Raw genomic sequence first — 12060 nt, 5'->3', positions numbered from 1 at the left:
AGGAAAAGTAATGGGGTTAAATACGCGCGGTCCTCAAACCGGCGATCATGGCGGATAATCGGTCCAGCGGAGGAATCGTCAGGTTTGTTTATTAAGACATCCGGCAACGAGCGAGCCCGGTAGAATGACGAATCGCGTTTAAGAGAAGAAGCAGAACTCCGTCGTTCCAGAGTCGATCGTTTCACAGTTCGAACTTTGTTCGACGACCATCGCGAAACAGCGCCATTTGCTTTTCGTTCGTTCGACCTTTCGTAACTCCACGGGTCGCGAGTCGAAATGTTGGCGGCATCCCGTCGGGGTCGAGGGAGAACGAATCGAGTTTACGATCGCGGCCACCTTCCGGGCTTTGTTTCGTTCGCGGGCCAATCAGCGACGAAAGAAGCTGCGCCCGGGTACCGTTGCGATAATTGAATGCTTTTTCTGCTCGTGGCCCGGTCAAAGGTTTTCGTATCGCCTTGAGAAACGGCTGGACGCCAGCTCCATACTGCTCCAAACTATACGAGACATATCCTAACCGTTTAATTATTTAAATTCATGCTCGTCGAAGTATAATGTTCAGAGACCTTCGAACGTCGATTGTTAGTTCGTACAGTTCGAAATTAGACTTGTTACAGTAATGATTCTTAAAATGAACATCGCTCCGGGTTTGGCATGTTCGTCTTTTCTACAGCGGAGGCGAAATTCGACACCAGCAGATATTTATACGCGGCGATATCGTCGAGTCTCGCAGCTGCCTTTATCTTTTGTCGACGACCGCGGAAAAGGACAGTGAATAGACTGAGGGGAAAAGCAAAGAGGATCCTCACGGTTGGGAGGGTTAGAAATGTTCAATTTACGAATCACGTACAAGGTTCGTTTCAAGAATCGTTACACTAGTTTTATATCAATTTTCGGTGGATGATTCGCTGGCTCTAAGGTAGATCTGCACAGTTCAGAGGAATGTTCAATTTACGAATCACGTCCAAGGTTAATTTTAAGAATCATTACTGTAGTTTCTTTCAAATATTTAGTCAGTGGATGATTCGCTGGCTCTAAGGTAGGTCTGCAGAGTTCAAAGGAATGTTCAATTTACGAATCACAACCAAGGTTCACTTTGAGAATCATTATTGTAGTTTCTTTCAAATAATTAGTTAGTGGATGATTCGCTGGCTCTAAGGTAGATCTGCACAGTTCAGAGGAATGTTCAATTTACGAATCACGTCCAAGGTTAATTTTAAGAATCATTACTGTAGTTTCTTTCAAATAATTAGTCAGTGGATGATTCGCTGGCTCTAAGGTAGGTCTGCAGAGTTCAAAGGAATGTTCAATTTACGAATCACAACCAAGGTTCACTTTGAGAATCATTACTGTAGTTTCTTTCAAATAATTAGTTAGTGGATGATTCGCTGGCTCTAAGGTAGATCTGCACAGTTCAAAGGAGTGTTCAATTTACGAATCACGCCCCGAGTTCATTTAACGAATCATCACCGTGCTCGACCGGTTAAAAGTCGCTTCGGTGTCCGCAAAAAAGACTGTTAGCGCGTGGCCAAGTTGCGCAAGGTAGAAATTTGCATTCCGAGCGATGAAAGTTGCACCGTTGGAAAGATCACCAGCTCGAGAATCGTGAAATTTCGCGATGGCGCGATGGGTACGTGTCGCGTCATCGTTACGGCATCCGATATTTCTCCCCCTGGCGATATTTCTAGCCGCGAGAAATTAAAATTCGACCGCGGAAAGTCGCGTAGTGGACCGCGAAACGTTATTCCTGCGGAATGATTCAGCGACGCCGGGCGACGCGAGCGATCCAAGTCGGCGTCGTGACGCCATCGAGCATCATCGATGACGACTACAATGATTTTGGCGAAACGGACTCGCTCGTAAATGGACCACGGTAGCCAACTATGACGAACGCGTGTTTACCAGTCGAGATGTTCACGCTTCGCTGCGGCTCGTTGAATTCCTTCGATGAACTGCTCTACTCGAGTGTATCAGCGTTACTTATGATTTATTATGCTCGTCCAAAGAAACTCTTTTGCATTGATACGCTGAGCAAACAATTCTTTCCCGAAAAATCGAATTCTATCTCGGTCTGTACGTCACGTTCGATCGTCACCGATGTTGTCGAAATATCTCGATTATCGAACGCCAGGCGTTGTCGTCACGCGGCTTCTCGAGCACAGAAATAACGTCACCGCGGGAACAATCCCGAAATATCGTTACGCTTTCCTTCTGGCTCATTGAAAATCATCGGGACACGCGTGCAAACGCTCGCCGGTTGCGTAACCCGAGATTTGCACGCGGACCGTTCGCGTTTGCCGAAAACTACGTTGCGACGCTCCTCGAGCGGTCCGCGGCGGACGAGTCATCGTCGCTGTAAACAATTTTCTGGAATGAAAACTCGTGACGCCCGTTACATATTTCCGACGATGTTGCAGAGGAAACGTGGGCGTCGTGCATGGAAATCGCACGGCGTTACGTAAACCGGCCGCGTCCCGGGAAATTTGGCAAACACCGTGGCGGCGGTCGCGCGGGCCAAAATTCACCGACGCGTCCGCACGTTTGCTGACCGAACAGACAAAACTATTCCGACATTCCTACGACACGGAACCCGATGTTTAGGAAAACTCCAGACGTCCAAACTTCTTTTTCCTTCGACAGGTTCTATACTAGTAGTATGCACGATTCGTATGTGCATCGGTTTGTAAAATTGACCATTTCGGTTGTTTAGAATGTTGTAAATGTATTCTATAAAAATTGATGACAGTTGCTGCTTTTGATTCTGTACAACGCAAATATGAACTCAAATGGATATATTCCATAGTTTAAATAAATATATTATTACTAAAATAATACATCTTAACGGGCAATGCCCTCTTTACAATCTTATATGATAGCTAAAATAGAATAGAAAATATTATAATATATAGTTCGGTCACCCCTGGGAAAAATTTTAATGGGAGATTCTGAAGACCAAAGTAAAACAAAAATTAAGAATATCAATTCCTTGGTTGAAGCTTCGTTAAAAAGTTATTAAAAAATTAAATTAAAAAATTTCATCCTGAAAATATTATTTCCAGTTTCGGGGGTTAATTACAAACATTTTTTGTGAATAGACATACCCTCGAAACCCTGTACACTTTCGAGAAAAAAATTCGAGATGGTGTGAAATTTTTCGACAAAATTAAAAAATTTCAAATCGTTCTGAAAAAATTATTTTTAGTTGCAGAGGTCCATTGTAAGCATTTTTGGTCAACAGACATACCCCCAAAATCCTACTCAGTTTCTAGAAAAAAATTCGAGAAGGTGTGAAATTTTTCGACAAAATTAAAAAATTTCAAATCGTTCTGGAAAAATTATTTTTAGTTGCAGAGGTCCATTGTAAGCATTTTTGGTCAACAGACATACCCCCAAAATCCTACTCAGTTTCGAGAAAAAAATTCGAGATGGTGTGAAATTTTTCGACAAAATTAAAAAATTTCAAATCGTTCTGGAAAAATTATTTTTAGTTGCAGAGGTCCATTGTAAGCATTTTTGGTCAACAGACATACCCCCAAAATCCTACTCAGTTTCAAGAAAAAAATTCCTTATCGAAAATCTAATGTGAGGCCAGAAATGCTTCCCTGAAATTTCATGCATATCTTTAAAACGTCATAACTTCTGAACGGGTCAAAGGATTTTAATATTTAAAAAGGCAAATAACGCGTACTAATGGAGCTCTGGAGCTCCTGATTCAACGATTGTACATACAATAATTATTTTATTCGATTTGCCTTACAATCTTATAAAACATATTAATGAAAAAAATCACTATCAACTTCTGTATCTCATATTTTTCTAGCGTTACGTTTGAAACAATCACTAATGTAGGTTTGTTGGAGGAGTTTGACGTTGTTTATCGTGATCGAAAGAGTTTTTCTTGTGTTTTGGAGGAATCGCGAACGAAGGTAGAAAGTGGCGGTTCGTCGGAGGGTTTTAGAAGAGAATCAGTGTGAAAACGTACATGTATAGCGCACAGGTAGAAAAATGACGAATTTGCAATATTCTGAGGGAAGAAAGGGGCCGAAGAGGGAAAGACGGAGGGCGTATAAAACACTTAACATCGCGCGGAACGCCAATGAGCCGAACGCCCGAGAGAAGAAGGTGACTCGTTCCCTTTTACCCGCCCACCGTAGGTTCGTGCATGATGTACGATTTCCTGTCTTACGGCTCGTACAATAATAACGAAATGTCAGGAGTGTACATACGATTTACTCCGCGTTACCATACAAAGACACGACACTTTAAACAATGATCTATGAAAGCTCCTGCCTCCTCAGCCCCTTCTGACGAACCGGGAGGGAAAAAATCCCTCTATCTTATTGGCTACTTGCGATCTCGCTGGGAAACGCCGCCGTAGGAATTCCGACCGCCATTACCGATCTCCGAGGATTCGATTCTATCACTTTCCCAGTTGTTTAGAAATTTACAAAACTTTTAGTGGACCGAGATACCCTGTCAAAATTCTTACGACAAGCAACAATTAACAGTGAAGCTACCAAAGCAGTCAAAATGATTCATTGGTAATTTCTAATGGAACTCGTAAAAAATTTACCGAATTTTTGACAATTTACGTATCGTTTTAATTTCTTTCATGCTAATAAATAGACTATAATTGTTGGTGGTTCTGGCGTTAACACTAGATTTACGGGCATTGATTACCTTAAAATACGATTTTTCTTTTAATTAGAATATATATTCGTGCCATTGCATCAATAAAATTCAACCTAAATTGTTAAAAAATAATATTTACGCGTTCTGCAATTTTTAATATGGAATCTGACATCCGTCAAATTGACGGCTTCCGTAAATCTAGTGTTAATAACATTGAAAATACACGAGTCGATAACGTGCAAAGTTTGTTGGTCTGGGTTCGAAATATATTCGAGTTTCTTGGTGCGTTCTTTTTTGTATTTTACATGATAAAGATGACGAGGAAAAGGGTGATCCCCGGCAGAAATACCCCCGTCGAACTCGAATAAAGATTCGTGGATCTCCCGTGTCCGATGGCCCGACGCAGGGACGAATAATTCCATTTATGTACGAAGGATAGCTTAGGCGTGGTCCGACTACAACGATCCTCCGCTCTTCTAATCGTTTTTTCTTGGAGGGGGATCGCTCGGTCTTCCAATCTTTCTTTTCGTACGAATTCAGGCCAACGGCGTCGAGCCCTCCGCTTCGCAGGGGCCACCGAGAATACACAATCTACGCTCGAATGTCAAAACTGTTCACCAAAGGCTGGTTATTCTTCCTTCGATGCCTTGTAAAGGCAAATATAGCGGTAAACTTACTGGGAAACAGCCTCTAATCGTTCTCCCTTAGCACCTTTACCATCTACATTGCAATATTACGATAATAATGGAATTTTTTAATGTATTTATTAGCGACTGTAGTAGACAACAGATAACGCAGGAGACGTCTCAGGTACTCGCCAAACTTTTTTATAATATTTAAACAATATTCCTATCCGTCTAGAGACTTCCAATACTACTATAATTGCACAAATATTCATCATCTTCTAAATAAAAAATAATTAAAATTTCCGTTCTCAAATCGATAGAACAGTGGAAACCATCTTGAACATTTACTCTCGTCCAAAGACATTCTATTAATTATTATACAAGAAAACTACACACTGACAAAAATATAACTATAACAGAGATATACGAATTATAATATATCATAAACAAGATTCCTATCCGAAATAACGACGCAGAAAAGTCAATTTTCAGGGTCCCCGGATAGTTAAATCCGTTTGGGGGGAGTAAAGTTCGAAATCTCGAGGATCTCGAAGGAGCATAGAAATTTCCAAAGTGTTGTAATCCCGTCGAGAAGAGAATATGGACCACAAAAGGCCACCGGAACGGTCCTGTAGCAGTTTCGAAAGGGCCTCTCCTTTGAAACGCGTCACCGTGAAACGCCACGACGGATTTAGGCTCGAAATTAAAAAGGTGTCCACCCGTTGCCGCGTTTCTATTTCGGTGGGTTCGATTGTCTCACCGCCGCGGCGGTTCGTTTCGCCGGCTTTTTACGCCACTGACGATCGAGCCTCTTTCATTAATCGTCACGGTCGGGATCCTTAATGACATTACGGCGCGTCGGAAGATCGAAGACCGCGTTGCCTGACCTCTTTTCTCTTATCTTTCGCATCGACCCCTGGCGCGTGCACGCGTACTCGGTCTCGAGCTCTCCGGCTGGCCCACGCGAACGCTCGCAAAAAGTAGAACCGTTCGTCTGCCCGTTTGCAACGGCCACCTTAACCCCTTGTCATTCCCGCCATTTTGAAAAAATCGTACCATTGTCAGAGCTTTCTTCTTCACGAATCACTTGGATACGTTATTTCGATACAATAAAAGTAGAAACAAGGTGTAATAAGTGTCTTTTGTATAGTAATATGATTTACAACTTAAATTAGCACGATCAAATCGAGTGTAGTCGTTGCAGGACACAAAATATCTGTTCACTGCAACAGTTAGATAGGTTAAGCCCTTGTCAGTCCCGCCATAGTCAGAGCTTTCTTCTTCACGAATCACTCGGATACGTTATTTCGATACAATAAAAGTAGAAACAAGGTGTAAATAAGTATCTCTTATTTTAACACGTACGCTAATGTTATTTACAATATAAATTACCACGACCAAATCGAGTGTAGTCGTTGCAGGACACAAAATATCTGTTCACTGCAACAGTTACATAGGTTAAGCCCTTGTCAGTCCCGCCATAGTCAGAGCTTTCTTCTTCACGAATCACTTGGATACGTTATTTCGATACAATAAAAGTAGAAACAAGGTGTAAATAAGTATCTCTTATTTTAACACGTACACTAATGTTATTTACAATATAAATTACCACGACCAAATCGAGTGTAGTCGTTGCAGGACACTAAATATCTGTTCACTGCAACAGCCACATAGGTTAGCCCCTTGTCAGTCCCGCCATTTTGAAAAAATCGTACCACTGTCAGAACTTTCTTCTTCACGAATCACTTGGATAGTTATTTCGATACAGTAAAAGTAGAAACAAGGTGTAAATAAGTGTCTCTTGTTTTAGCACGTACGCTAATGTTATTTACAATATAAATTACCACGATTGAATCGAGTATAGTGGTTGCAGGGCACAAAATGTCCGCCAGTGACATTTCGGTCGCGGTCTCTCGATCGTTTTTCCGATTCGCGAACGATGGTGCCTACGCGTTCGTGACCCGCACGTGGCACGCTCCGCGACAACCGTCGAATTAGAACACGTATATTCGCGCCTCTCGAACAATGGAGCCACACCGTCGAAGAGTTAATCGCGCAATTAATCACCAGTTAACGTTATCGTTAGTGCTATCGTTACCCATTCACCATTCGGCGAACGGAGATCTTAGCGGCGTTAATTCGCGTCGCATCGAAAAGGGAATTCCGAAGGATCGTGTCATCGACGAGGACGAGTCGGTAGGAGATGGATATTCACTTTGAAGCTACCAGAGCGACTCCGGGCGCGTGGATATCGCGATCCGACGGCGAGATCGCGCGTTCTCGCGTCGCTCTTTCTCACGATAGCGATCTACGCGCGTCGTGATCGAAGCCACCCGTCGCCCCAGCGTGGATCGCGGCGAAGCAGAGCGGTTCGCGACGGTATAAGCCAAAAAAGCATGTGGGCAAGGGTGCGTGTGCAAGCGATCGTGTCGAAATCAGGGGAATTCGGGGAACAGCAGGGAACCTTAACTCTATGTTCGAATTGTAGATCGCGTGGAAGGTTCGAAGGTGTCGTGAGATCTAAATTGATATAAAAAATATTGGGGTAGAGTACACACCTTTAGGGGCTCGATCAACAGGTATCAACGAAACACTAGAACTATCGGAGGTGGTAAAAATTTTCGAAAATTTTGCCATAATTTTCTGTGATAGATTGAATGAACACTTATTTCCATTGCATTATACATTTCTTGTCGATATTTCTAGTGTTAAGATAAAGGCGGTTATTGTTTGGAATGGGGGCCTCCTCACCGATTTGGATGATATTAAAATACGTTGTAGATATCAATATCCTGAGCAACTTTTCTCTATATATGTTACCGTCGTTCGTGCTTAGTTTCCGACGTAATTACAAATAACTGCAGGTGGTGTTACACCTCCATGTTATAGAAGAGCGACAATTTTTCGCGTATATCTCGAAAACTAAGCCCGAGCCGGGGTAACATATACGGAGAAAAGTTACTCGGAATATAGATATCCAATAATTGCAAACAACGCGAACGGACAGAGCGTAGGTTACGATCCCGTAGTTGGTGTTATCGCGGAGAATGGAAAATCGGCGTCGGAGGTTTCGCGCGGTTCACACCGGGTGTACTCGGCCGGGTTCGAGCGGTGACAAGAAACTTAATAGCCGGTCTTGAAATACAGGTTTCAACGTGTCGGTCGTAAAGATCGATTATCACCGAGTGTTTAGATCGGGCGCCAATACCGGTAGCCGGCGGAACGTTGCGCACCTAGGTGCCCCGATCCACGAGAAAAAAGCCTTACCGGCCACACGTTATACATCTTCGCCGAGGCGAACGTATTCCGTTACGATAAGAGTCGAGAAGGACGAGAAATCACTAGGAGGGGGAAGGGGACACCTTTTCGAAACCGTCCACGCGAACCAAGCGACGAGAGCGATCCGTAATCCGTAATCCGCCACCGTGTTCCGCGTTAAACGTTACCTGAGGTGGGCGGCGGTGGATGGTGATGGTGATGGTGATGGTGATGGTATCCCAAAGCGGGCGGCGGGGGTGGATAAACCGCTCCCCAGATGCATGAGGCGGCCGCGGCCGCCGCCACCTGTTGCTGGTGATGATGGTGGTGGTGCTGGGGCTGTTGCTGTTGCTGCTGCTGCTGCTGCTGCTGTTGTTGTTGCTGTTGCTGGAGGAGTTGCTGAACCTGAGCGATGTCTACGAACTCCTGCAGCTCGCCGTCGGTCTCCGGGCCGGTCTCGCGCAGCCGGCCCTCCGACGAGGCTGGTACAACAGCGAACGGATTACCGCCGCTGTTGTGCTGCAAGTGCTCGAAACCCGCGAGCGGATTCGCGGGCTCGTAATTGCCGCGGCCGGTCGTGTGTTCGCGGCGCATCGCCAGTGCCAGCATCTTTTCAACCTGTCGCGCCGCCGGCCCTCGTCGCGGTGCCTGTCGTCCACGTGCTCTTGCCTGCGGCCGTTTCCCGCCAGCCGGCGATCACCGCCGTTGCACACCGCCCCTTTCTTCGCCTCGACGTTGACCACCGCGACGACGATAACGACGGGCTATCGCACATGTCACGACGTCACCGAGCGCGGCGTCGAGCACTTCCGTCGCCCGTGTGTTGCACGACACTCGCGGAAATGGGTCCGAAAAAGCCTCTCTGTTAGAAAAATCTCTGGTCCCGTCGAAAAAATCGTCGTTAGGCACACCGTGTGGTCCGTGTTCGCACTTAATCCCCGGATTCACTGACCGGAAGGCTTGCCCGCGGGTAGGGCGGTGCGTTCGAAATCGCGCGGCCGTCGAACGAGCCAAGTTTCGGTTTCCAGTTCCGCGCGCGATAAACCCCGACGTGCCGGCGCGCGTGCTGCCCGGTGTCGTATCACTGGAGGATCCTGCTCTTTCTCGCTCTTCGTCGTCGTCGTCGTCCTCCTCCTCCTCCTCCTCCGCCTCCTCCTCCTACTCGTCGTTCCCCTGCCGCGCCGGACTACGAGCGAGTCGGTCTCTCCCTTCCTCTCGCGCGTTCCTCCGTCTCTCCGTTCGTCTCGGCGCGTTTTCCGGTCCGGATCTCGCCACGAACGCGAACGCGGCCTCTACGGGGTTCGCGTTTTTCCTTTTCCTCCGCGGAGGATCCTCCCGAGCGGCTCGCCGTGGACGCTGGGGCAAAGGGGTTCGCGATGGTCCGCGGTAGACTAATAAAGAGCAGCTCGCGCGGGAAGTGGTCGCTCGCCTCGAGAGAGCGCTCGCGCGCGCGGAGAGAGCGCGCGAGGAGGCTGCTGGTGCTCCTGCCGGTGGTGTTGCCGCGGGTGGCGGCGACGGACGATCCTCCGTGGACTCGCTGCCGTCACGTGTCGTCGACATCACCCCGTGCACACTCGAGATACCCTCGCCCCCTCCGCCTCTCTCCTCTTCCGGCGTCTTTCTCCGCCCGAGAATCATCCGTCTCTCCCGCGTGTCTCTCCGCGATTTCCATTCATTCCTTTCCCCCCTCGCGCCTCGCCTCCCCGCGCCCTTTTCCGTTCCTCTTCGCTCCACCGTCCTTGTCGCTCCTCCTTCCATCGGTCCGTTTCGCGTACCGTCCGATCCGTGTCCCTTCCTCCACGCGCCGGTTATGATGCCTCTCTTTTTACCAGCGGTCTCGTCTCTCTTTGTTCCGCTCGAACACCAACGCGTTCATCGTCGGTAACGCTGCCAACGTTCGCCGGGTGACGTCACCGGCGTGGGCGCACCCCCACGCCAGAGAGAGAGCGCGTCCGACTCCTTCGTTCTTTCTTTCTTTCCTTCTTGCTTCCTCCCCCTTCTGTTTCTTCTTGGTCGTCGCCGACTTCTCTTTTCGCGTTTCCCTTCTCTTCACTTCTCTTCTCTTCTCTTCTGTTCTCTTCTGTTCTGTTCTGTTCGGGTTCGCGCTCGTCCTCCCCCCCCCCCCCTTGGTAACTCCGCTTGGAGTTATCTCCTTTTTTTGCCCGGTTCGGGGTCGTCCCGACCGATTTCGACGCCGGAAGTCCGGGAACCTCGAGGAAATTTTTTCCTCCGCGCTCTGCCACGCGTCGCGACCTTGAAATTGGAGGGACCGCCCGAACGTCGGAAGGTTAAGGTCGATACTCTCCCGGGTTGGATGACTTTTACCGTAAACACGCTGCCCCCGCGTCGCTCCGAACATCGCGACTCCCGTCGATCCACCGCGTCGTGGCCCTTTTCTCAACGCGGTCACCGTCGATCTCGACGAACTTTCAAACATAAGCGAGCGTTTAGCTTAGGTGCGTTCGTGAAATCTCTACCCGATCAACGTCTCAAAGTTTACGAGGTCGATCCAGCGATAACCAGTCGGGATAGTATATAATACGATACTTGAGTTAGATCGTCGAGACTGCATGCATCTACGTCGACCAGACTCGGATATTAAGCGACCTTGTTCTTGATATCGCTGTTTAATACACTGGTCCCTCGATATTGTTCGCGGAGTCACCGATTCCTAGAACAGCATCCACGCGACGAACGTCCATATCATCTCGCGCAATGACACGGCTGCGAATCACCGAAAGAACAAAGATAAAACTGTTATATTTCCCAATTTATAACTATGAAATTAATTTAGGCAAAATGTCATCCTACACTCTCCTAGTCGTTAATCTAAAATAGTTATTAAATAAAAGATTGGGCTTTATAGAAATTTCGGTGTGTCTTCCTCGATGTTGTTTATCTACGAATAAATATTATCCCCTCTAATGTAACTGCTGAGAATAAGCATTGCATGCATGTATTTTTAATGAAAATTTGTATCCATTGGTGCAGTTCCCTCCCTTGCGAGGGTCAGTACTACCTGAAGAGGACACTCGTTTATTGCACTCCCTGAGCGTCTCGTTTCTTTTTCTATCCGAGCTTCAAGCTCAACTAGCAGAAAACCGTCAAGCCAAGAACAGCATTTTATTAATTAAATGCACACTTAGGTCGAAACTTTGTCCTATCTATTTAGCAAATAAATATTCAACAGACTGTTGACCAAATACACAACTAGTGAAGATTAAATTACACTCATAAACGAAACGTTCGAGTACCTCCCTCGATAACGGTTTGAGCCAGCGAACATTATATCGAGGGATCACCGTACGTGTCGTTTTCATTGACTGAAATGTTATCCAACTATCCAGTCGTTGGTCCAGAATGGAATTTCTTGGAAAGAATGGAGCTTTATGGAAATTTCGAGGGTGTATTTCGAGGTACGAAATTGCGATCTAACAGTATCGAGGATCTATCTTTGTGATAGATTTTCCCAATCGCTTACCGCAGAAAGAAGAAAAAATGAAACGGTATAAGGTGTAAGACACGGAGGCGACAAAATATATGGAAG

At 46.5% G+C, this 12060-nt stretch overlaps 2 protein-coding genes across 3 annotated transcripts in view; one reads left to right on the top strand and one right to left on the bottom strand.

Moving 5' to 3' along the window:
• Positions 1-9617, bottom strand: part of LOC143347082 (uncharacterized) — a 31786-nt gene extending 22169 nt beyond the window's left edge. For both annotated transcript variants that reach the window (XM_076775972.1, XM_076775973.1), the window contains exon 1: positions 8702-9617. In XM_076775972.1, coding sequence (XP_076632087.1) covers positions 8702-9122 — 421 coding nt within the window. In that variant the 5' untranslated portion in view covers positions 9123-9617. The remainder of the gene's footprint in view (positions 1-8701) is intronic.
• LOC143347083 (uncharacterized) overlaps positions 1-12060 on the top strand; it is a 95723-nt gene that overhangs the window by 19881 nt on the left and 63782 nt on the right. The window lies entirely within an intron of this gene.

The sequence above is a fragment of the Colletes latitarsis genome, chromosome 10 (assembly GCF_051014445.1).
Source record: "Colletes latitarsis isolate SP2378_abdomen chromosome 10, iyColLati1, whole genome shotgun sequence".
Lineage (NCBI taxonomy): Eukaryota > Metazoa > Arthropoda > Insecta > Hymenoptera > Colletidae > Colletes > Colletes latitarsis.
This window is presented reverse-complemented; position numbering and strand designations above follow the sequence as displayed.